A 25,452-nucleotide genomic window follows, 5' to 3' on the forward strand; every position below is an offset into this window, starting at 1 on the left:
AAGTTGCCACTGAGAGACTAAAACACTACTGGAATCTAAATTAAAAGCTGAAATGAATATGATAATCTCAAAACAAGCGACTAAGTGCCCTGAGAGTGACCGATCACAGCTGGGGAGCGTTGCTTCAGCACCACGGAGAGATCATGACTGCAGTTTCGTTTATGGGTTTTTGCATTTTTGCCCCCAATTCCAGAAATGCTGACCCAAATCTCAAAATTACAGTTAGAATAATTGGGGGGAGGAAGGAGGTGGAATTTGGTTCTTTCGTCCAAATTGAGCAGTCATTAAGTCATTGGTAGCAGGGATCCAGGGATCTATCCCGGATTATGCACACGCATGTAGGACGTAGAGGTTATACCGAATGTAAATGTTTTTAACATGAGACCACATTTCGGAATAAAAGTTTTTTTGTTTTTGTTTTGGTTTGGTTTTTTTTTTTGAGACGGAGTTTCGCTCTTGTTACCCAGGCTGGAGTGCAATGGCGCGATCTCGGCTCACCGCAACCTCCGCCTCCTGGGTTCAGGCAATTCTCCTGCCTCAGCCTCCTGAGTAGCTGGGATTACAGGCACGCGCCACCATGCCCAGCTAATTTTTTGTATCTTTAGTAGAGACGGGGTTTCACCATGTTGACCAGAATGGTCTCGATATCTTGACCTCGTGATCCGCCCGCCTCGGCCTCCCAAAGCGGAATCAAAGTTTTAAAACGCTTATGTGGAACATCACAGGAACCGCAGTTAGAAGTTGAACAGCTCTGCTTCCTTTCCGCAACGGTAGCATTCGAGGTCATTCGTCATATCAAATTCATCAGATTTTGTCCTCACTTTCCTAAGCAATTCGCTAACCTTTCTGATATCCTGTGATGCGAAGGCGGAAATTTCCAGGGAAACGGGCAGGGGGTTAAAGTGCTGTGGGGAGTCCAGGGAGCTCCCGCCTGGAGTGCTGTGTGCGCGGCAGGACGCAGGCGAGGGCGCTCTCCACTCAGGGCGGAGGCTGCAGCCGCTCGCAACCGGCTCAGCAGAAGCCAGACGCCTCAGGAGAGGCAGACCAAAACCGCGCGCAGCGACACAGCACTGCCCTCCTCCGGCCGCGCCCAGGCCGCCAGCTCTCCACGCCCCCTTCATACCCACTCCAACCCCTCCTTCACACCCCCTCCACGCCCCCTGTGCCGCTCCGCGTACCGCGTACCGCGTCCCCTCCCGCTCGGCGTCCCGCGCCCCCTCCGCCCTCCGAGGGCCTCACCCCGCCCTCCAGCGCCTGCGCGCCGCACCGCGGTGGTCGCGGGCGCGGACGCCTGCCCCCTGAGGAAGCCCATTGGCCAGCGGATGGGGCCAGCACCGCCTCGCGCCTGTGGTAAAAGCACGTGCTGGGGGCGGTAGCAGCGATCGCAGCCATGGCGTCGTTACGGTGGGGAGGAGACGCGGGGGCGGCGGAGAGCGAGCGGCTGAACAGCCACGTAACCGCCACCGAGCCGGGGGACATAGCCGCGGGGGTGGAGCGCCCACTCGCAGAGGGAGATTAGCTGGGAGGGGAGGGAGAGCCCGCGAGCGTTCGAAGTAGGGTGTCAGATGCTGGAGGGGAGATGTGGGAAGGGTTTGGAAAAGGGCCAGAGAAGGAGACCCCGTCCCCACCCCCACGAGAGGCAAGACCTTTGGTTGGAAAGGGCAAAATGAAGACCCCTGGAAATCCAGGGTGGGAACGCAGCTGGTAGTCCCAGTTAGATCCTGAGTTTTCTACTCTGCCTATTGGATCATTAAGCCTCAGCTCGCTTCCATCCATCTGCCAGCGCACTTTCCTTAGCCACTCTGCCCTGGTTGGTGCTGTGAACCCCAAGTACTGCCCAACTCTAAACTAGAGGCCTAGGAAGGAGAAATTCATGTATAGGGAATACAGAAAATCAGAAAATCTCCAATTTTAGGATAATTCATACAGGAGACCCAACTCCGAAAGGAATCTGCTGCTACCTAGTATTGCAAAGGAAACAGTACCCGGGTTTCCTTCCCTGAATCCCGTCCAGCCCCTGTGGTAGGGAAGCACTGAGCTGCTTGAGGGCTTGCATCTTAATATTGGTTGAAATTTGTGTCTCTCAATAGTTTTCAAACCTCAACCACCCCCGGAATAACCTTCGGGGTACCAAGAGTACTACAGTCCGAAACATAGGTGAGTGCTGTTAGAGCAAAGCAGAGTGGCCTCAATGAATTAAAAATTATTGCTTTGCATTTATCACATCCTTGCCAAGTGAAATACCCTTGTTCTTTAGTGTAACATTCAACGCTCTCCATTACCTTCCCTATCATTTTATCCACTCCTCCATGAAGTAACTGTTCTTGCCAGTAGACACTGAAGAGTCAGGAAGAAAAAAATTGAATAATATGTTTGTCTTTACATGTATTGTTTCTCTTCCATCCTTTCCAGGTGGTTCTATTAATAATATCGAAGAAGATGATGAAGAAGATGTAGGTAGGAGATAAATTCATCTGCGTGTATCTACTAGCATTCTTTTTCCACTTATAACTTTAATAGTGTGAGTGAATAATATAATCTCAATTGGAAAAGGCCTGTCTTTGCTTCTGTTTTCTTATAGTGACTATCAGGAGACATACTAAATTATGAGTAGGTTGTATTTGTTTAAAGGAGGTTGATATGGAATATGCAGGGATTGATTGGGTTAAGAATTTCCAGCTGTCAATAATTTGCTTTCATGGAGATGGATTTGGGCTACTTTGAAGTTAGAGGATGGTGAATTACCAGTGCGTAAGAAACTGAATCTTCATAAAGAAGGGATTCTCAGTGCCATCTCATTCTTTCTGGAACCTTCTTTTAGAGGAAAGATGAGTATAGGTGCAATTGCTTGATATACAACCACTGAAAGAGGAAGAGCAACTTACTTGATGTTATTCAGGAAGCTTGATGTCCTCTTTTTTATTTTTGCTTTTCTAGTGGATTTGGCAGCCAATTCACTCTTAAACAAGTTAATCCGTCAATCCTTAGTAGAATCCAGTCACCACGTGGAAGTTTTACAGAAGGATCCCAGCTCTCCACTTTACTCAGTAAAAACATTTGAAGAGCTGCGGCTGTGAGTATTTTTACTCTTTTAATATGGGGAAAATGCTGAAAGGCACAGAACAAATGATTCTGCTTATAATAAAAACAATCAGGCTCTCCTCTTTGTTTTCTGGTATTAATATTTTGTTTTTGTTTTTTGAGACAGAGTCTCACTCTGTCATCCAGGCTGGAGTGCAGTGGCACAATCTCGGCTCACTGCACCTCCGCCTTGCAAGTTCAAACAATTCTCCTGCCTCAGCCACCCGAGGAGCTGGGACTATAGGCCTGTGCCACCACGCCCAGTTAATTTTTGTTTTAATATTCAGTATTAAAGTGAGATTTGTACATTTTCCATGTACATTTGATTTTTCAATCAAAATATAGCTCAGGCCGGATGCAGTAGCTCATGCCTATAATCTCAACAATTTGAGAGGCCTAGGAGGACAAATCACCTGCCCTGAGGTCAGGAGTTTGAGACCAGCCTGGCAGACATGGAGAAACCCCGTCTCTACTAAAAATATAAAAATTAGCCAGCCTGGTAGCACCTGCCTGTAATTCCAACTATTCAGGAGGCTGACACAGGAGAATCACTTGAACCCAGAAGACAGAGATTGCAGTGAGCCGAGATCACACCATTGCACTCTAGCCTGGGTGAAAGAATGGGACTCCCACTCAAAAAATGTGTGTGTGTGTGTATGTATCTTTTTTAAAGGTGTTCTAAAGAAGAACATTAGGATACCTAAGTTCCCTGGTAAATTGTGAACATTTTTGATAGTAAGATACTTTCCTCCTGCAGTGCTCAGGGAATAGATAGCTAAGCTAGGCACAGCCAGATTGCCACTCTCCGTATCAGAACGCAGATTCTGATGACCCAGACATCCTCCTCCCCCCACTGTAGATAAATTACAAGCTTTTACTTTCCTGATTATATTTTGTTTCAAATGATATTAAACTGAATAACTTTCCCAAATGGGTTTGCATTCCCTAAGTATTTATCATTTGACCCTTTTTAAAAAAGTATTTGAACAGAAAGAAAAGTACTGAAACCTACTTATGTAAAGGGTAAAAATCCAAAATCCTATCGCCCAGACATTTGCTGAATAGTAGAAGAAGCCTACCCATGATTTAAGATGGGCTGTCAGTCATCTACCAATTAAACACACATAAATGTGCATGTCTTAAAGGTGGATGTGTTCCAGCCCACTTGCTTTATCCTCATTCTGTCATTTTTCTTAAGAATCTCAGGAAAGCTGTATTTTAAAATATTGCCTCAGAAAGATAAAGTAATATTGTGTCTTCTACTCCTAGAAAGAACTGATGTAAGAATTGCCTAAGTAAAAATTTGTCTTCTTTGAAAATTACTGTTAAAAACATCAATATCATTCGTGAAAAGGAACTAAACCGTAAATGTCACTTAGTTTTCTGCTTAGGCAGAAAATATAACTCTTGGCAAACAGATATATTCTTTTTATCGGATGAGGTTTTCCTATTTTGCTTTGCTCAACAGAAGGTTCAGCTTAAGGCCTTTACCACTGTCCTTCACCTAGGCTTATGGCATAGCTTGTTATTTTAGTGGTCCACCTCTGCAGGCATGATTGTTTGTTTGGAAGTTGAGGTATGAATGATATATTTTAGAAATGCACCTTTTGGGTCTATATTTCTGATGCTACTGACAGACTATGATAAGCTGTGTTTGATTTTTTTTTTTTTTTTTACCAGAAAGGAAGAGTTACTAAAAGGAATCTATGCAATGGGCTTTAACAGACCATCCAAAATCCAAGAGATGGCTCTCCCTATGATGCTGGCACATCCGTGAGTTTCCAGGGTAGTGGTATTCTCGCTTGGTTATGTTTAGTTTCTTATTTTCAGTTTATGTCCACACTCTTGTATTCAGTTTATGCCCAGTGGTCTTCTCGTTTCTACAGACCCCAGAACCTCATAGCACAGAGCCAGTCTGGAACAGGAAAGACAGCTGCATTTGTATTGGCAATGTTAAGCAGAGTTAATGCCTTGGAATTGTTCCCACAGGTAAGGGAATGCTTGCAGTGCCAGTGCTATTTTAGTAACAGGCGATGTTCCTGGGCAATGATATGGTTACTACCGTGATATGACAATATTTAGGAAAGACATGTTTTCATAAAATCATAGAGCAGTGGGCAGCAGTATGGGACAGTGATGGAGAGGACAAGCTTTTTAGTCTGGTTTCAATCCTAGCCTCCCCAGTTACTCACTAAATGTCTTAGGCAAGTTAGTAAATCTGAGTCTTAATCCTTGTCTGTAAAGATAGCATCTGAAAAGGAATGTATTATAGTTGATCTGTTCACCCTTAAATCCTAATGCCTAGCACAGTGCCTGACATGTAGAAACCACTCATTAAATATTGAATAAAGTCATGTGGATTTAGTAATTTACATTTTTGGAACAGTCCCTGGCATAAATTAAGCATGCAATAGTTATAGCCATCTAGATACAGGACCAGAAGATCATGCAGTCCACCTCACTTTAGCAGAGGAGAAGGCTGATGCTTGGAGAGGGAAGTGTCTTTCTAGAGGTCCCCAGAGAGTGACTGAGTCAAGACTGGCACTGGCACCCGGTTTACCATTCTCCTAGTGTAGTTTCCACTCATGAAAAGTATCTGGTCATCTCTCCCTGTTTGCTTGACAAGCTGAGTACCTGTATCCATTAAGTGCTATGGGGAACACCAGGGTTCTCTCAGTAAGCTCCCACTCTGATCAGCCAGGTCAGCATAGATATAGAAAATCTTGTGCATTTTAGACAAGGTCAGTGAAATTTATGTTTAGGGTTTGATATTATCAATAAAAACTATATAGGATAAGTTATGCTTGAGCACATTTTGAAAACTGTGGGTGAAAGGTATTTTTAGCAGTTTGTCTATGTTTTTCTATGACAGATTCCTAATTGACGCATATAGGTGCATTAGACATCACCATTTTTTTCCATCAGCATCTTTTTTCATCAGCAACTGCCATTTTTATGGAGTATAGAATAACAGTTTGGGGGAATATTCTGCCTATTACGTTATATATATCATATTATATATTATATAGATATCGGTAGTATAAATAGACTGGATCAAGCAAGGAGTGTTCTCGAAATAGGGAAACTTTTTTTTTTTTGGACACAGAGTCTCACTTCATTACTCAGGCTGGAATGCTGTGGCTCGATCTTGGCTCACTGCAACCTGTGCCTCCTGTGTTCAAGCAACTCTCCTGCCTCAGCCTCTTGAATAGCTGGAATTATAGGCGCCCACCATCACACCTGGCTAATTTTTTTGTAGAGATAGGATTTTGCAATTTTGGCTAGGCTGGCCTCAACCCCTGACTTCAGATGATCTACCCGCCTCAGCCACCGAAAGTGCTGGGATTACAGGTGTGAGCCACCACGCCCAGCCTAAGAAATAGGCAGACTTTTAATAGCCAACAAGAGGCTTTGGGATATAACTCAAACTGTGATTTACCTTGTATTCATTGATACCCAGCTTCCCTACATCCCATTCTTCTCCATCTCATGCCTCCCCACCTCAAAAAGGATGACTAGTAATTTGTGTTTCTAAATAACCCTTTAGAGAGGAATATGTAAAAGGTAGCTGTTTCTCCATCCCTTGGCCCCTTCCCCTTCTCATACTCAACATTCACCTCAAATCTGTTAACTATTAAACTGTATCCCATTAAAAATATTTTTCTTTTTTTTTAAATTTTTTTAGAGATGGGGTTTCACAGTGTTGATCAGGCTGGTCTCAAACTCCTGACCACAGGTGATCCACCCGCCTCAGCCTCTTTAGGATTACAGTGCTGGGATTAAAGGCATGAGCCACCGTGCCTGGCCCAATTAAAAATATTTCATTCAACCCAAACCTTCAGTTTCCTTTCTGTGCCTCTCCCTGTACAAATTTTTATTGTAGTTGAAATTTGTAAGATGCCTGTAAGAACCTTTCTCCTCCCCTCTTCTCTCTCTATACCACAGTGCCTCTGCCTAGCTCCTACTTATGAATTGGCTCTGCAAACTGGCCGTGTGGTTGAGCAGATGGGAAAATTCTGTGTGGATGTTCAAGTGATGTATGCCGTTCGAGGGAATCGAAGTATGTACCAGTAAGCCAGTCCTGGCTGATTTTTCAAATCCCGGTTTTACCATTACTAAGTATTTTATGTAACTTCTCTGCCTTCTCATCTCTAAATGGGGGAAATAATAGCACTCATGTCATAGAGTTGTTAGTAGAATTGAGATGACGTTAGGTAAAGTGTTTTGCACAACACCTGGCACGTAGTAAGGACCCACTAAATGTTAGCCACATCATTTCCACATCCTGCAAGAGGATGCCTTTGTATAGTCCTTACTTCGAGACTTGGTTGGTTTGTGCAGGACGGCTTCAATTTTTGGGTTTTCCATTAACATAAGCTTATAATGGGGAAAAACTTTAAAAGACAAAAGATTAGTAAAAGTGAAAGTTGTTCTTCATTGCCTTCCAAAAACATAATCCCAAAGATCACATAGTAAACAGGCAAGCCTTTTTTTTTTTTTGCTTTTTTTTGTTTTGAACTCATATAAGCACATACAAATGCCCATATTTGTATTTGTTTTCATTGAGTGTTTACAAAAATGGGCGCACTTTTTACTGTTTATTCTTTTGACTAGCTGCACAGTAGTTCATGATTTATTTAATGTAACTTGATGGGCATTTTGGTTGTTTCTCTCTGAGGAGGTGCCATTTTTCACAGTTGTACCAGTATTTCTGTAGGATGGTGAAATTGCTACAGTGTGGCTTTTTAAATGACTATGAAGCAGAATCAAATGGCACTGTTTTTACCATAAGCACAGAAAGAAATTTATCCTAAAAATTCTGCGGAGTCAAAAACCACAATGACCCTCAGGGTTTGCACTTGGAAAATGTTTACAATCTATATTTTTGCTTATCAGCTTTATGTTGCACTGCCCTGAACTGTGACCTGTTGGAGTTGTTTGCATCTAAAGGAGTGCTTAAAACCCTTTTCTCCCCAGTTTGCAGAGGCACCAACATCACTAAACAGATTGTAATTGGCACTCCTGGGACTGTCCTGGATTGGTGTTTTAAACGAAAATTGATTGATTTGACTAAGATTCGTGTGTTTGTCCTGGATGAAGCAGATGTGATGATTGACACCCAAGGATTTTCAGATCATAGTATTCGTATTCAAAGGTAATCTTCAGAGTCTTCCTCTCTTCCTCAGCCTTCTGTCCAGATGGGGAATTTCATTTGTTTACTCCTCCTCATTATCGTTACTGCTTAACTCCTCACTACCTTCACCTCTAAAACAAATTTGGGTTTTCATTATTTTCACCAGTTCAAAGGTCCCTCAACTGCTACAGTTTTCCAGCTTCTTCAGTTTATAATCTTGCCTGAGTGCTTTCCTTTTGCAACACAGATTACAGATGGAATCTATTAATATATATTGCCTCTGCACCAAATTTACCAATAATGTTCTGTATTTTGGCCAGAATTCTAAAGAGGATCTGTTAAAGCCTGGTGAGGATATTGTGAGGATACAATGGATAATTGAGATAGAGTAGAGGACACAGTAATGTGGGATCAGGAGACTGGTGGTCTAGTCCTGACTTTCCCTCTAATTTGTAAAAAGCTGTGTTGTTTTCCTAGGCCTCTCTATCAGGATCACCTGAGGGGTTTAAAACTACAGACTATTGGACCCAACCTCAGACTTACTGAATCAGTTTCTGTGAGTGGATTTACCAGTCTGAATCATGTATTTTTAAATGACGTATCATGTACTCAATGTTAAATTCAATTAGTATGAAAGACCTGTAATGAAAAATAGTAACCCCTTGCTCCAACCTGAAGAGAATACTTTTCTGATATTAACCTTTATACCTTTAAATAATATTTTCATACTGCTATTTCCTGATGTATAGTCATAGTCAACTGATTTCCCATTATAAGTGGGAATTGAGTTCTTTGAAAACACCACCCCATTCTACCTTTTCTATCCCCCATCACCTTTCTGTAATTATGTCATGAGTTAGGTTACATTAACTGTCACTATTGATACCATGTGACAGTATAAGTATTGTTGACTGCTGAGCCAAACAGCATATTATTGTAATTACAGTTTTTCCTCTGCATCCATTGGTTCCAGGACCCCCTGCACATACCAAAATCTGTGGATGTGCAAGTCCCTGATGTATAAAATTTTGTAGTATTTGCATATAACCTATACACATTCTCTTGCATACTTTAAGTCATTTCTAGTTTATTTATAATGACAAGAAAAAGTTCCATATACATTTAGTACGAACACAGTATTTTTCCAAATATTTTTGACCGATGGTTGAATCCACAGATGTGGAGCCCACAGATACAGAACCCACTAATATAAAGGGCTGTTTTTCTTGTAAAGCTTTCTTATCTAGAAGTAATCATTGCTTTTTTTTTTCATTTAGTTAGTATCACTGTGTAAGGATCTTTAATTTTTTTCCTGGCTATTCTATTGTATGTGTCTTATGTCTGTGTTATCTCCAAGTAGTAAAATAAAATTTTAAAATCCATCCATTTCTTCTTTTTCCTGGCAATATTTCAAGACCCTCTCCAGCTTCATTCTGGTAGATTTGCCTTACAGCTGTCATCATGGGTCCTTCCTTTGCTCACTTAAGTTTTGAATTTCCTATATCTTGGGTCGTTTTTCTTGGAGTACTTCCTCAGAATGCTGGAGTATATTTTCTAATGCCTTCTTGAAAAATAACATAAAAGAGGTTCATTTTTTAGCCCTTACATGTCTGAAAATGTCCTTATTATATCTGTAAATTTGATCTTTTGGTTAATAGTTTGCCCGGATAGGAATCCTATGTCATTCTCCCTCTAAATTCAGAGAAATGTTGAAAACAGAAAAGTTTTTTAAAAAACTTTAATATATAATTAATATCCTCAGCTTCCAGTGTTGTTATTGAAAAGTTTAACGTCACGCTGATATCCAAGCTTTTGTTTATGACCTTTTTTTGCTCACTAAAAGCCTTTGAGGTCTTCTTTCTTTATGGTATTCTGAAACTTTTCAATGACATACTTTGGTTCAGGTCTTTTTTCATTCATCATATTAGACACATAGTGCACCCTTTCATTCTCAAAACTTGGGCCTGCCAGTTCTGGGAAAATTTCTTAAGTTATCTCTTTCCCTAGAGTAACCAAGGTTTTAGAGAGCCCCTCTGGGACACAGTCGTAACAGTTCAAAAATAATAATTACATAAAATAGAAGAAAGAATCATACAAATGTGTTACTTTGTTATGCATGTCCTTCCTTTTTGTTTGCTGTAGCCTCTTTGACAGCAGAATGTTCCTCCTCATATGTAGTGATGCTTGGCTAGCTTTTTATGATGTAGGGCAAGAAGCTAAAATTCAGTGGACAGCTCTGTGTGCATGGCTGGGGCTGTAACTTGGGGAGCCTACTGTGTGACAATTGTCATCTGGAGGTCTTTAGAACTATGTAATGTCTCTGTTCTCTTTTCTGGGGACCCTTGGTTGCTGACATTCTGGGAACCAAGTGTGGGAACAGGATGAGAGGGCCCTCCCATTCATTATGCATATTTTCACTTGATCTCCTCTTCTCAGCCATATGTTTTGCCCCCACTTTTTACTAAGACTGATATCCCCAAGTCTGGAGTTTCTGTACAGAATAAGCATCTAATCTGCTTCTACAGGCTTAGCTACTTAAACGGGGGGATCCACCTGCCCCTTATACATATTTTCTGCCAGTCTTCCTATTTAAAATAATTTTGAGTAGAGATCAAAAGAGGTTTCCTTCTTATCATCCTCTTACCAATAAGTTGATTTGTTTTATATAACAGCAAATGAAAAATTCAAAATTCCAGGAAATATTTAGTAGTGAAAAGGGGCTTTTTTGTTTTTTGTTTTTGTTTTTGAAATGGAGTTTCATTCTGTCCTGCAAGCTAGAGCACAGTGGCTCCACCTTGGCTCACTGGAACCTTTGCCTTCTGGGTTCCAGCAATTCTGCTTCCTCAGTCTCAAAAGTAGCTGTAGCTGGGATTACAGGCACACACCACCACACCCGACTAGTCTTTGTACTTTTAGTAAAAATGGGGTGTCTCCATATTGGCCAGTTTTTTTATAACCAAAAAATGGTCATAAACAAACGCGTGGAGATCAGGATGACATTAAGTTCAAGGTCAGGTCTCAAATTCCTGGCCTCAAGTGATCTGCCTGTCTTAGCCTCCCAAAGTGCTGGGATTACAGGTATGAGCCACCACACCTGGCCCCAAAAAGGGCTTTCTGAGAAAGTCCCTTTTATTTTATACTCAAGAGAATATTAAGTAATAATTAGATAGAGCATTTATGTTGGTCGTTCAGCCCTGCATTGTTAAAAGTTTTCCTTCCTTTTCTTAAAACAGGTTAAACCAGTGACGTCCAACAGAAATTATGCAAGCCACATATATAATTTAAAATTTTTTATTAGCCACATTCAAAAAGAAAGAGATGAAATTAATAAATATATATTATTTAACCTATTGTATCAAAATACCCTTTCAACAAATAATCAGTATAAACATTTTTTAAAATTTTAAAAAATAAAAATAAAAATTATTAATGAGATATTTCACATTCTTTTTTCACACTAAGTCTTCAAAATCCAGTGTGTTCTACAGAATGGCCCCTGGTTTTCTTTCTTTGTGTAATTTGTATACATTTTTTCTTTGGAGTAAAAGTACGAGCTTTAGGATATAAGTCCTTGTGCCATCTTTCCCAGATACAGGATTGTGACCCAGTAGGTGGCCAAGAGGCCCTAGCATGTAGAATGCAAAGTTTTCCTCATGTTTTCTAACATGCGCCGTTTTCAGCTTTTTTCTTCTGATTCTGTGGTTCCTGGAGCTCGCAGGTCCTAGACCTCTTGATGGTCTGAGGGGACAGTTAGTTGCATTTTCATCAACACTCTGTTCTGCAGTGCTCATGGTGTAACTGCATCCGCTTTCTCATTTACCACCCCTTCTATCTTCCAGTTGTACTAGGTTAACTTATCCACCAGTTTCTCCTTTCCCATTCTCCATGTTTTTCGTGAATTAATCTCTTTTTATCTCTTTATGATCACATCAGTGTGATATGGGCAGCTGAGAAGTTAACACATGTAGACAGTCTGACATCATTGACCATAGGTCTGCCCGATTGTTGTTTGATGATCAAGACCCCAGGTTTAAAACTGAGTTTGAGAATCACTGGACTATATGATCTCTTTCACTCTCTTTTGGTACTAACAGTTTATTCTTCGAAGTGCTCTGTCTCCCTCTTGGAAGAGCTGATTTCCCTCTGGTGTGTCTCATTTATTTTGTTTTAAAAAGTTGACTTTTTATTGGTGTATGAAACATATACAGAGAAATACATTAATCCTAAGTGTACCACTGAGTGAATTATCACAAGAAGCCATGCTCTTATAACAGCAGCCCAGATAAAGGAATAAAATTTTATCAGCACCCTAGAATTTCCTTAATAACCCCTCTCTGGTCACTGGTCCTGCTCTTGTCCCAAAAATTAACCTCTATTCTAACTGCTAACTCCACAAATTGATTTTGCCTGTTTTTTAACTTTATGCAAATCGGCCCTGAATTCATTCTGGGTTCTGAATGGGCACATTTTAATTGCTGTACTTTCCCCTGTTGTTCCCCTTTAATTTGTATTTAGTTCTTCCTATTCTGAATAAAGTTAATGTTGACTGTTCTTTCCCTCCCAAGATATATAACACCTGCCATCAAATAACTGTCTATTTCCTTCATATTCGTCTACCTTTGTGTGAGATTATAACTGTAAAGAACATCTACTCCACCCCTCTCGTGGCTACATGAGTCTGCCTCGCCTAAGGAAGAAATTGGCATGAGAAATCTCAGACCCTCTGCAGTATATACCTAAACTTTACTCTGAGCTCCACATTCTGTTTATACACTTTTCAAAATTCTTGATGGCAAGGAGCGGCAGGACCTTGGCTATCTGCCTGGAGATATAGCTGGTCATTGCAAGCAGCCCCTCACGTGGAACAGGGGTACACACAGCAGCTGATGGCAGTGGTATGAAGTGCTTGAAGAAGAGTGACAGGGTGGCAGTTGGGTGACAGCCTTCTCTCCTCTCTCACAGAGCTCTGCCCTCCGAATGCCAGATGCTCCTCTTTTCAGCAACCTTTGAAGACTGTGTATGGCGCTTTGCTGAGCGAATCATCCCTGACCCTAATGTTATCAAGTTGCGCAAGGAGGAGCTTACCCTGAACAACATCCAGCAATATTACGTGTTATGTGAGCACAGGAAAGACAAATACCAAGCTCTGTGCAACATTTATGGCAGCATCACCATTGGTCAGGCCATCATCTTCTGCCAGGTACACTCTGTGGATGTATCTTCATCGTGCCCAGATATCCCCACAGGCAGAGGCAGGGACACATAGTAAGTGCCCTAAAGCCAGGCACCGTGTTCAGCACTTTTCATGTCTCCAGTTTAATCTTCAGAACATCTCTGAGATAGCATTGGGAGAAACGCCAGATACAGGTGAAGGGGAGGAAGGCAGCATGTCACACTGCCACGTGTGTACCTAAGCAGCATTCTTGCATGTTCTTCACAGGTACCCCAAAACCTAAAATGCAATTAAAAAAAGAACAGCTCTAAATAGAAATTACCGGTATTTTATGGGTGAAACACAGAAAGGTTAAGTAATGGAATAGCATCTTCAAAATGATGTTAAACACGGTGCCTTTTTTTTTTTTCTAGAGGGACTGCTTCTAACACTTCCCCATTTCAATTTATGTTTATTGTAGCTTTTACAGATACCCCTTATCTGGTTAAGGATGTTACACACTATTAGCACCCCATTTTTATGTTTGTTTTTTGCTTTCTGACATTTCATGTTCATGTGTTTTATTTTCTCACTACCACGTAAACACTCTAAGCTTCATGAGAGCAGGGCCTCCTCTCTCTTATTCACTCCCCTATCCACTGCACTAGACCAGCACCTGTCTGACACATGGATAGCACCAAAAACACTTGTAGAATAAAGGAAAGCTCAGCTCTGCCACTGGCTAGCCGTGTAACCTTGGGCAAGTTACATACATTTTTAAGCTTTGGGAGTTCTGTTTTTAATTTTTTTTTTCTTTCTTGAGACAGAGTCTCACTCTGTTACCCAGGGTGGAGTGCAATGGCACAATCTGGGCTCACTGCAACCTCTGCCTGCCAGATTCAACCAATTCTCCTGCCTCAGCTTCCCGAGTAGCTGGGATTGCAAGTGCCTGCCACCATGCCTGGCTAATTTTTGTATTTTTTTAGTAGACATGGGGTTTCACCATGCTGACCAGGCTAGTCTCAAACTGACCTCAGGCGATCCACCGACCTCAGGCGATCCACCCGCCTCAGCCTCCCAAAGTGCTGTGATTACAGGCATGAGCCACCGCACCCGGCCTGTTTTAATTTTTTAATGAAATTAGGTTGCTACTTCATTAATTTGTTGTGAAACACATGACCCTCACCATAATATATGTAAAGATTTCAGCTAGATGCCTGGCACCTGGGAAGCAAGCACTCTTAGGGTGTCTGTTGTTGCCATTGCTATATGTTATTTTGTCACATCATAGCATATGTGAGGTTTATGAAGCACATTTATCTCCATTTCATGGTTGAGAAAGCCAAAGGTCTGACTGGTTGAGAGGGTGTGAGCCTTAGAAGCACGAAGGGAGGGAGGATGCCATGCCACATTTTAAGGCCCTCAAGGACTGAGGGAGAAGTGAAGCAAAACTCCTCTGCAGCCCTCTCCCATCCCCGCCCTGTAAGCACAGCCAGGCTGCTTTGCTTAATCTTGGGTGCTGTGGTGGGTTTTGCTTTTCTACATAGACTCGTCAAAATGCCAAGTGGTTGACTATGGAGATGATAGAGGATGGCCACCAGGTGTCTTTGTTAACCGGGGAGCTGACTGTGGAGCAGCGCGCTTCCATCATTCAGAGGTTTCGGGATGGGAAAGAGAAGGTTCTCATAACAACCAATGTTTGCGCTCGAGGTGTGTGTTTAAAGTCAGGTCTTGAGTTCTAATTTCCGTATGATAAAATGCGTTCTTTTTAAGTCTACGGTTCTGTGAGTTTTGACAAACATGCAATCATGCAGCCATCACTGTCATCAAAATACAGAGCATCTCCATCTCCCCAGTTTCCTCACACTCCTTTCAGCCAGTCTCCCTTCCCATCCCATGGCTTCTGGCAACTACTGATCAGATTTCTGTCTCCATATTTTTGGAGACCCAGAATCAAATGCTCCTGTATATAGCCTTTGTGTAACTTCTTCTACATAACATAATGCTCATCATGATACTGATGAATTTCATTACTATTGTTGCATGCATCGGTAGTTCATTCCTTTTAATTGCTGATAGTATTCCATTGATAGTTCATCTGTTCACCAGTTGATGGACATTTGGATTGTTTTTAGTTTGGGGCTATGTTTAACAAGGCAGTAATAAAAATTCATGTGTAGGTCTTTATTTAGAGATATGCTTTCATTTATCTTGGGTAAATAGGAGTGGGGTTGTTGGGTCCTATGATAACTGTACGTTTAACTTTATAAGAAGCTGTAAAACTCTTCCGGTTGCTCTGCATTCTTGCCAGCAATTGCTACTGTCACTCTTAATTTTAACCATTCTGTGAATGTATACTGGGATCTCATTGTGATTTTAAGTTACATTTCCCTGATAACTAATGATGTTGAGCATCTCTGTGGAGTTTTTAATTTTAAAAGTATTGACTACTAGTAAAAAAGAAAAAAATCCTTTGTTTTTTCAAGAGAAGGATGGACCTTCCTACTTTTTTCATCTCTCCTAAATCATTGCTTGGACCCCATATTGAAACCACATTTTCTAGTTCATTCTTACTTTAGCAAACAGAACTGAGAACCTCCCATGCTAGGAGCAGATGCTGAGTTCTGCTTTTGGGAAGTGTATCCTGAAATAGGATGAGGTCCCTACCCCTTAGGAGCTCACCGCCTAAACTCTCACCTCTCTAGACTGGTACTATTCAATAGAACTTTCTGCAGTGATGGAAATGTTCTATTTTGTGCTCCTCAGTTAGTCGTCACTAGCTATGTCAGCTCTTGAGCACTTAAAATGTGATTAGTGTGATCGAAGAACTGAATTTTTCCACTAGCCATATTGGCTCTTGAGCACTTGAAATGTGGCTACTGTAATCAGGGAACTGAATATTTAATTTTAACTAATTTAAATATAGCTACATGGTGCTAATGTTTACCATATTGGACAGCATAACTCTAGACCCTAGAGGAAGGAAGGCACAGAGAGCTCCAGGTCAAGGCACAGTGCGAGGAACACAAGAATCCTGACCCGGACAGCTCGTTAGTGTTGAGAAGGAAGGCACACTGGGGAGGGGAAATGTAGAAGTCTTCCAAGGCAATGTTTGATCTGAAAGGTTTTGCAGGGGCGGGTGCCATCAGTCACACCTGTAATCCCAGCACTTTGGGAGGCCAAGGCAGGTGGATTGCTTGAGGTCAGGAGTTCAAGACCAGCCTGACCAACATGGTGAAACCCCCTCTCTACTAAAAATAAAAAAATTAGCTGGGCGTAGTGGTGGGCACCAGTAAGCCCAGCTACTTGGGAGGCTGAGATGGGAGAATCGCTTGAACCTGGGAGGCAGAGGTTGCAGTGAGCTGAGATCCGTGCCCCTGCCCTCCAGTCTGAGTGATAGTGCAAGACCCTGTCTCAAAAAAAAAAAAAAAAAAAAAAAAAAAAAGGTTTTTGAAGGAAGCGTAGCTGTTCAATTGAATGAAAATTTACATTTGTTCAAGAAGTGGCCAGATCTTAACTAGAGTGTTATATGTGTGAGTCAGGGGAGAAAGAGATGAGATTTTAGGTGGTTTGAGGTCTTGAATTGTTTATACTTTTCCTGTACAATTTGGGCAGTGGGTTTTGAACACAAGTGTGCTGGACATTGCTGTGGTGACCATCGTAGGAGAGATGAGAGGAGTGCAGGACAAGAGTGGTGAGAAACCAGTCTGGGAGTTGTTGTGACCGTTGAGACAAGGGCTTATAAAGACCTGACTGGAACAGTAGCCGTAAAATGGAGCTGAGCCGGATCCCAAGATGGGTAAGGGGAGTGTGAGACTATGGGGCCTGCTGGGGACTTAGCACAGCAGGAGCAGAGAGGAGAGGGTGGCTCTGTGGGCTTGGTGAGGGCACCTCCCCACCATACACACGCACATACACACACACGCATGTGCACGCATGAGCCTTGTGCATATTTACACTTCTGTAGCATTCTCTATGGAAACTCTTAACTAGCATCATAGACATCACAGCAGGCAAGCAAACTTCCTGACCAAGGTACCTGACTCAATTACATAAGCCCAGGTTAGATTTCTAAATTTTCTTTGTGAATAAGAATTCCCTTGGCGTCCTGAGGAAAGTATTGCAGGACCCTATAGTGTTTTTCCTCTTCTAGGGATCGATGTGAAGCAGGTCACGATTGTTGTGAACTTTGATCTCCCTGTAAAACAAGGAGAGGAGCCAGACTATGAGACCTACCTCCACCGCATAGGGCGGACAGGACGCTTTGGGAAAAAAGGCCTCGCCTTCAACATGATTGAAGTGGATAAGCTGCCCTTGCTCATGAAAATCCAGGACCACTTTAGTAAGTAGCACCACCCTCACCATATGAACCATAGACCTGCCGGTCTGACAGCGATGATGTGTACTAGAGAGCTGGAGTCCAGAGGTTCATGAGAGTAGTGGAAGCAGAAGGCATGGGCTGGAAGGCTTTTAATTCACAGGACCAGGGTTCTAATATGAGACAGATGATTAAATAATGCTTATATGGTAATTAAAAATTATTTTGATCAAGTAGAATTACTACGAGCTCAGATTTATGTGTTATAGCTCACTCTGGAGTTAGAATTTCCCATCTTGGGAAGGCAGATTAGATTACAGGAACAGATTTGCACATCTTATAAAGAAGTCCCCTAAGCAAAGTAGTAACATTCTTTAAGATTCTCCTCTGTTCTCCTCTTTTATTTATGCTTTTTCCCTCCCCTTGCCCCACCATCCCAAACCAGAAAGTCCTAAATTCTGAAGTCTGGGACCTTTCCTCCAGCCTCTCATCTAAACAAGGCAGGCTCTGATGATAGCCTGCTGGAATTCTAGACTAGCAGATTTCTCTGATGGAAACTCAAAGGGTCCCATGGCTCAAATTGTCTTGTGCCCCAAAGCCCATGCATGTGGCTGGGGAGCAGGCTAGGAAGAGCACCTTCCAGGACAGTAGTACTTAACCTTTGTAGAAAGCAGGAAGTACTCTAGGGAAGTACACATAGGCAGGCACATGCCATTTGAGATTTTCACAAGTTGCAGGCTGAGTATAGCACGTCCACTGACCTTTCAGGGAAGTAGGTTAAGTGCCCCTGTGTTAGGCTAACTGGGGAGGACAGGACGATGATGCATTAAGGCCACTGTCACTATGGTGAGCTCCTAAGACCCTGGTCTCAGGAAGTGACTATAGCAGAGGAGTCATAGTCCCTCCCAGGCTCTCCTCACTTCCACTCTGACCTTCTCTGCCCCCAGTGTATCTAGATATATATGGTCCATGGTCTGGTGCATTTGATGCTGTTTGAGTTGGCATTGGTCAGTGACGTTGGTACCATTCCTTCCTTATGTTCCTACATCAAGGCTTTCTATACAAGGTTTCACTGTCTTCAGAAATCTGGATGGAATGAAGTTTCTTTTAGGCCCTGACATAAAACTAGTTCTGTTCTCTTTTGTTCTTTTAGACAGCATTATTAAGCAACTCAACGCTGAAGACATGGATGAAATTGAAATGATTGACTATTGAAGAAAGAACTTTATTGTTTGTGCATTATCCTAATTTATGTGAGAATGTCTCAGTGGGTTTTGAAGGTAATTTTTTTTATGTTGAGGCTTTTTCAATGTGAAACTGTCACAGATGGCAAAACAAATGTCATGATACTTAGTTTTAAGACATGAGGTCTTTTTGAAACCAAATTGATGTGAAGCTTGTGATCATCTTGAATAAAAAAAAGCAAGATTACTTCTTATTCTAATCTTTGTACAGGTGATATCTCAATGTGGGCTACTGGGGTGTTTTTGGATTTGGTTTGTACAACCTGAGCAGATCATGCCTCTTGGGAGCATCTTACTGTGCCACAAGAGGGCAGTAGAGCTTCATTGGTTTTGGAAGATGAGCTGGTAGGAAAAAGCCACGTGTCTTCAGACCTCACTCACAGAGGTGCCCTTTCCAGCCATTTATACCTTTCCCCACCCGCTGCCTGAAACTCCCCCATGCGTACACATGCATGTTCTTCAGTGAAAGTACGGATTAAAATTTTTTAAAGTGAAACCATTTGGAAGAAAGAGTATTTTGCTGCTTTAATGTTTCAAGTGACATACAGAATTTCAGAACATTTTTCTATTTTGCTTCTTACTGTCTTCAAATTAGAGATTTACTCCCTCATCAGTTACTTCACAGTCTCTAAAAGTGTGGCTTTATTATGGGTATTTCTGAAAAGCAGTCAGTGGAGGGTAAAAAACCCACATACCCTATTAAAGAAGTAACATCTCAGAGAGCAAATGTTTTTTTGCTTTTGAGAATTGAAAGGTATATCTGAGAATCCTGGATATTTTCCTGCAAGTCCCATTGAGATACTTTTTATTTTTCATATTTCCTACTCAAAAGTAAAGTGTAGTGAGCTTGAGAAAATGGGGTAAATGGAGAGTCTTCCAGAAAGCTGGAGCAGGTCTTACAGCCAGAGTCCAGATACCAGCCCTGTCATGGTACCAAACTGCACCAGTGGCTGCTGTGAATGCCCCTGTCATTAGTGGGATGCTGGGTCCTGGCATATCTATTTTGATATTCCTCTTCCGTGTCACCCTGCCCATGTTTTCTCCCAGAGAGCAGGGCTCAGAAATACATAAAAGTCATCATGCTCCCTCATCCAGCAACAGATATTGATTGTGTACCCTTTATGCTAAACACCAGAGAAAGGGAGGTGAGTGAGATATAACAGCCATATTGGAATTCAGAGCCTAATGGCAGAGACCTAGAATAAGCCAACATGATAACAGACTGTGCTCTAAAGCAAGCAGGTCTAGGTTACTAGTGTAGCACAGAGGAGGGACCCTAACACCATCTAGGCTGGCTTCCAGAGGGGAGGACACTCAGGATCTCCTACCGGAGAACATGATGTATTTAACTGTGCCTTCTCAGTGTGGACTTTATACCACCCAGTAACTTTCTATCTAACCTGAGTCTACCAGAGGAAGTGTTCCAAACCCAGCTCATCATAATTACCTGGAGAACCCGGGGGGAAAAAAACACAGATTTCCTTCCCCAAGCAGACAAAACCAGACTCTCTGAGAGCAGAGCCCAGAAATATCCACTTCCATAAGGGAGCCTCAAGCACAGGGAGAGCAGTGGTAATGAAAATGGCCGTCTCAGGGGGAGACCCTCAGGCAGAGAGGCCCTCAGGGACAGAATTTGTAAGACATGTAACTCCTGCTGCTCAGTGTCCATCCTGGTTCTCCTTATCCTATGTCTGCCCTCCTCTCCGGACTGGAAGCTGGCAATCACTCTTGTCTACTCAATACTCGTATCGCAGTGCCCAGTGCATCCTAGGTGCCCAAGAAACTTGTATCTTTGTTGAGTAATTTTTTTTCTTTTGCCACTTCCTTATTCACTAACATTTTTTTGAGGTTTTCCATCCTAGTTTTGAACCCTAATAATATGGCACAGGATGAATGAGGATGGGAAGTGTATCCAGATACTTTTTTCTCTCTTACCATTTGAGAATTGAGTTGGACTTTCCACCATGCTCAGCTCAGCCTTGGGGTGTCCTAAACAAAACTTTACCACTTCCCTTTCCAGTTCAAATCTCTGGTAAAATCTCCACCAGTTACCCTCACAAGTGTCTTCAGTAATTTCTGTTTGTCAGCTATTCCCACAGGTCTGCATGCATGGGGAATTTTTCCACATTCCCCTTTGCCCCCTCCTCACGTCCCTTTGTCTTGCCACCTAGGAGGCAGCAAAGCCATCCTGCATCACAGCTGCATTAACGCCATTCAACTGGCTAGTTTAGTGAGTCAACAATCCAAAGGCTGTTTTGCAGGGTGCACCTCTTATCAGAGCTATAAGCAATTTTCCCATCTTCCTGCATGGCCTGGCCAAGGTCATCTCTCTCAATGCCTGCCTGAGGACAAAGGAGATGAAGAGGCAAGGAAACACCAGGTGATTTCAGTGCAACTGTGAGCTGAGTTAATCAGCTGTATATTTCTTGGCACCAAATACTAAACCAAATTCATGAAGTTTATCTTGGCCAGTTTAATACTGTTAGCATATTGAAATTCATGATTACATAGAGCAGGGCTGTGATTTCCAGTGGGTGAGTGAACACCTCACCTGGAGCACGGCTGCTATGATGTTAGCTGTTGGATCTAAGGCAACCATTAATAATAGGAAAGGCAAATGAGTTGGTCATAGTCTGGTAGGATGTGTGACAGCTGCTTCTCAAGAGACATTATTGCTTTTAGTCATGAGAAAGTGTTGATTCTTCTCAGCAAAGCTTGGTCACCATGAAAGCTGCTGGCAGTCTCTGCACATATGACCAACAGTGGAAAATCTTAGAGGAGTGATGGGGGTGGTGGGTAGTGAGCAGTAACTTTCCTGACACCAGAGAGAGAGAGGCTGGTTTTGTCAAGTCTTGGCTTGGCTCCTGGTCCTCTGAGAGGCTCAGTCTCCTTCCCTTTGATTCAGGTCGGGACCTAGATTCGAAAGAGAACCCACGCAGAGACAGCCCCGCTGTTGGGATGGGCCTGCACTTTGCTCTCTGAGCCAGGGAGCATTACTCTGTTCTCGCCCACATTGTACAGACAACCCATCATGCCCAGCCTTGCAAGAAGGTCTTAAGGAGCCCAGCGATCTGACACATACTGGGTTTCCCAAGGGAGTAACAGAAAGGTCAGATCCTCTTCAATCCTAATGCCCTCTTCAGCTCTCCATTACTTCTGAGGAATAATGATGTATATCAAAGACCCTCGTATCATTTTAACCCACAAACAATGAAATCATCACAGTCTTGTTCTGTGCTACAGGGAATACCAACCTTGTGCTCTAGAAAGAATCCAAGAGGCTGTCAACCCCAACATTTTCTATACTTTTGCTAATCAGTGACTAAGAGAATTTGACATTTTCCCTTTCTCTCTCTCTCTCTCTCTCTCTCTCTCTCTCTCTCTCTCTCGATGGAGTCTCACTCTTTGCCCAGGCTGAACTGCAGTGGATCTCGGCTCACTGCAACCTCTGCCTCCCAAGTTCAAGCAATTCTGTCTGTCTCTGGAGTAGCTGGGATTCCAGGCACACGCCACCATGCCTGGCTTATTTTTGTATATTTTTAGTAGGGATGGGGTTTCACCATATTGATCAGGCTGGTCTCAAACTCCTGACCTCATGTGATACACATACCTTGGCTTTCCAAGTGCTGGGATTGCAAGTGTGAGCCACTGCACCCAGCCTCCCTTTCTCATTTCTGTCTACTGACTCCCCTTCCCATTCTGCTGCTCACATCCCCAGGTTAATGTTTTCACTGTCGGGTTCTGCCTTCTCCCTTGCCACCCTCCTGTGCCTCCTAGGTCTCCCAGAAGGATGGGTCTGGACTTCCCACACCCTCCTTCGCTGCCCGTCACTGTGTTGCCAGGTGTCTGCCTGGAGAGATGCTGTTTGAGCCATTGTCTAGTTTCTCTTACTGCTTTGCAAACTATCAGTTTTAAACGTGGGTGGGGCTGAAGCACCATTCTGCATTTTTAATGTGTATTTTCTATCCCTGTTTAAACATTAAACTTTTAGACTCTTCTAGTGAAATACAGAAAACACACATGAACTGGGATGATTCTTGGCTGAGGGACATCCCACTGTGTTTGGCAAACCCATGGAGGGACCCACCGCCCCATATCTGGAACTGCCTGGCCCTCTTTTACCAGTTTATCAGCCTTCCACATCTGCTGAGGTTAGAAACAGCCAGAGGCTCTGATATAATCACGATGAACTCTGAAGAGGGGCTCTCTCCCTCTTGTATTCAGAAGAACTGAAATAAAGTTTTAATAAGCCTCTAGAGAAGCATGGCAACTATCTGTAGCATTTTTCTTGGTGAATTAACCTGCCCGTAATTCTTTCTATTCAGTAGAATAACCTTAGGCTTCTCTATTACTGTTTCTAGAATATAATTTTCATAAGTAAGAATGGTCTCCTATTTTGAGCTTAATATTTTTTCTATCATTAGAAAGAATGGTACAGCCTCACTCAGTTCCTTAGTTTGTGATCATGACTTGAAATCTCTTTCTGTGTTATGCAGAGGTATAGTCATATGTATATAACATTCAGAGGTATAGGTATATATAACGGCCTCAGGCATGATATAGAAGGCACAGAATGAGCAGGCCAATTTGTGAGGTGGCGAACTCCCCATTCATGAGAGCATTCAATCAGAAGATGAGTAGTTACTTGTAATGGATGCCGTAGTTCTGGTTCTTGAATTACCAGGAGTTTGAAATAAAATGATCTCGGAGACTCTGTCCATTCTAAGATACCATGTTTCCATGACCCCATAGAGAATAGCTACACAGGTGGAGGAACATGAGTCAGAGAAGCTTTGCATAAAAGAAGATTGTTTTCCACAAAGGAAAATGGGGTAATTAACTTCCAGTTGCACCCTGTCTTACTTTCAGATTCATTGGTTCCTTCCCCATGTGACCATCTCTATAGCAAGCTTATGCTGCATGTGGATTATTTTTAATTTAATGTTCATATTATAAAAGCAATGAAACAGCAAACAAAAGTAGAGCAAAATATCAAAAATCTAATGACTTTATCATAAAAATTATCAGCTTGATATAGCCCTGTTCACCTTAATATACACGTCTGTAGTTAATTATAGTGTCATATCTTTTTAATTGAAACATTCAAGTGTTTTTTCGTGTTGCCACACAGTCTTTGGGATTATATTTTCAAAATAATAATTGGCCAGATTGTCCTATCTAGTAAATATGCATATAGCTATCTTTGTTGAAGATTTATGAGCTGTCCATTTTTCCAAAGTTTTAATTATAAATCATACTACAGCAAATATCTTCTCACCCAGTATTCTGAATTATTAAGATTAGAGACATTGAGTGTGAATACTCAATGTGTGAAGTCAAAAACTAGGAGCATTTTCACAGATTTTGTTAGGGTCACTTTGCATCCAATAGACTCTGGCTATACCAATATATGTTATCACACCAAATTCACCTCACTTACCAGCAAGGGATATTTTTGTTTTAAAATTGCTTGGTCTGCTGGGCCCAATGGCTCACACCTGTAATCCCAGCACTTTGGGAGGCTGAGGTGGGTGGATCATGAGGTCAGGAGATCAAGACCATCTTGATCAACATGGTGAAACCCCTTCTCTACTAAAAATACAAAAATTAGCCAGGCATGGCAGCACACGCCTGTAGTCCCAGCTACTCGGAAGGCTGAGGCAGGAGAATTGCTTGAACCCAGGAAGTGGAGGCTGCAGTGAGCCAAGATCGCACCACTGCACTTCAGCCTGGGCAACAGAGTGAGACTCTGTCTCAAAAAACAAAACAAAACAAAATGCTTGGTAACTTTTTTGGTTTATGTTTCTTTTAGTACAAACAAGATAATATTTTTTAAAGTGGTTCGTTGTTTGAAAAACATTGTAGCATTCTTTGCCTTTTTATCTTGTGACATGTTAACGTTTTCCTTGTTAAGTTGTGTGAAATATGTGTGAATTAATTTTTCCAAAGAAAATAAAGGCATTAACCTTTTACTAAAAATATGTTGTCTGTCTCAGTCTGACTGCCTTTTAAAATTTGTTATAGTTGTTTCACACAAAATTTAATTTTTTGTAATGAAATATATCAATACTTTTTTGTTTGCTGGTTCTAGAATATTGGCATTGCTCCGGAAAACATGTTTAGTTTTATTTTTAGTTATTGTGATATTTATCTTTAAAAAGATACTCAGCTTTAGTTCATCTGAAATTTGTTCTGGGGTGAGGTATATCACTAAGAAACCTCTATTTCCTATTCTTAGATCTCCCTTATCATATTAAATTTCTACATACCTCAACACATAAAACAAGATCCTGGGTATCTACTCAATTCCAGTTCATTCTTGGGCCAGCACCGCAGTTTTATGTATTATTGTTATGCAATGTGTTTTATTTTAAGGACTTGTTTCCCTTCTTGGCTACTTTCATTGTCTCTCATATTTTAACAAATGTCATTACAGGTTTATTCCTCAAGATTAGTTTTAGATCCATTTAACCAATTTCCAAAAACTCTGATATTTTATTTGACTGCATCCATTCAGCAGGAG

General features: G+C 41.9%; 1 protein-coding gene across 3 annotated transcripts; it reads left to right on the top strand.

Moving 5' to 3' along the window:
• Positions 1-1,230: 1,230 nt before the first annotated feature.
• On the top strand, positions 1,231-19,129 carry DDX25 (DEAD-box helicase 25). Of its 3 annotated transcripts, none has more exons than XM_009007079.5 (12): positions 1,231-1,350; positions 2,091-2,157; positions 2,413-2,457; positions 2,938-3,073; positions 4,762-4,854; positions 4,968-5,070; positions 7,027-7,141; positions 8,059-8,236; positions 13,178-13,415; positions 14,915-15,077; positions 17,521-17,709; positions 18,839-19,129. In XM_009007079.5, exons 5-12 carry the CDS (start codon positions 4,793-4,795, stop codon positions 18,898-18,900), a joined length of 1,110 nt encoding a protein of 369 aa, XP_009005327.1. In that variant the 5' UTR covers positions 1,231-1,350; positions 2,091-2,157; positions 2,413-2,457; positions 2,938-3,073; positions 4,762-4,792; the 3' UTR covers positions 18,901-19,129. The 3 variants fall into 3 exon arrangements, with proteins under 3 accessions (XP_009005327.1, XP_035120901.1, XP_002754615.1); XM_035265010.3 differs by lacking the exon at positions 1,231-1,350 and adding an exon at positions 1,359-1,404; XM_002754569.6 differs by lacking the exon at positions 1,231-1,350 and adding an exon at positions 1,381-1,453.
• The last annotated feature ends 6,323 nt before the right edge of the window (positions 19,130-25,452 follow it).

This window comes from Callithrix jacchus, chromosome 10 (genome assembly GCF_049354715.1).
Source record: "Callithrix jacchus isolate 240 chromosome 10, calJac240_pri, whole genome shotgun sequence".
NCBI lineage: Eukaryota > Metazoa > Chordata > Mammalia > Primates > Cebidae > Callithrix > Callithrix jacchus.

Coding starts and splice junctions, on each gene's coding strand:
- DDX25 (XM_002754569.6), top strand. CDS start 1,391: ATGGCGTCGTTACGGTGGGGAGGAGACGCGGGGGCGGCGGAGAGCGAG. Junction 2,458..2,937: donor AGATGATGAAGAAGATGTAG/GTAGGAGATAAA, acceptor TTGCTTTTCTAG/TGGATTTGGCAGCCAATTCA. Junction 5,071..7,026: donor CCTTGGAATTGTTCCCACAG/GTAAGGGAATGC, acceptor TCTATACCACAG/TGCCTCTGCCTAGCTCCTAC.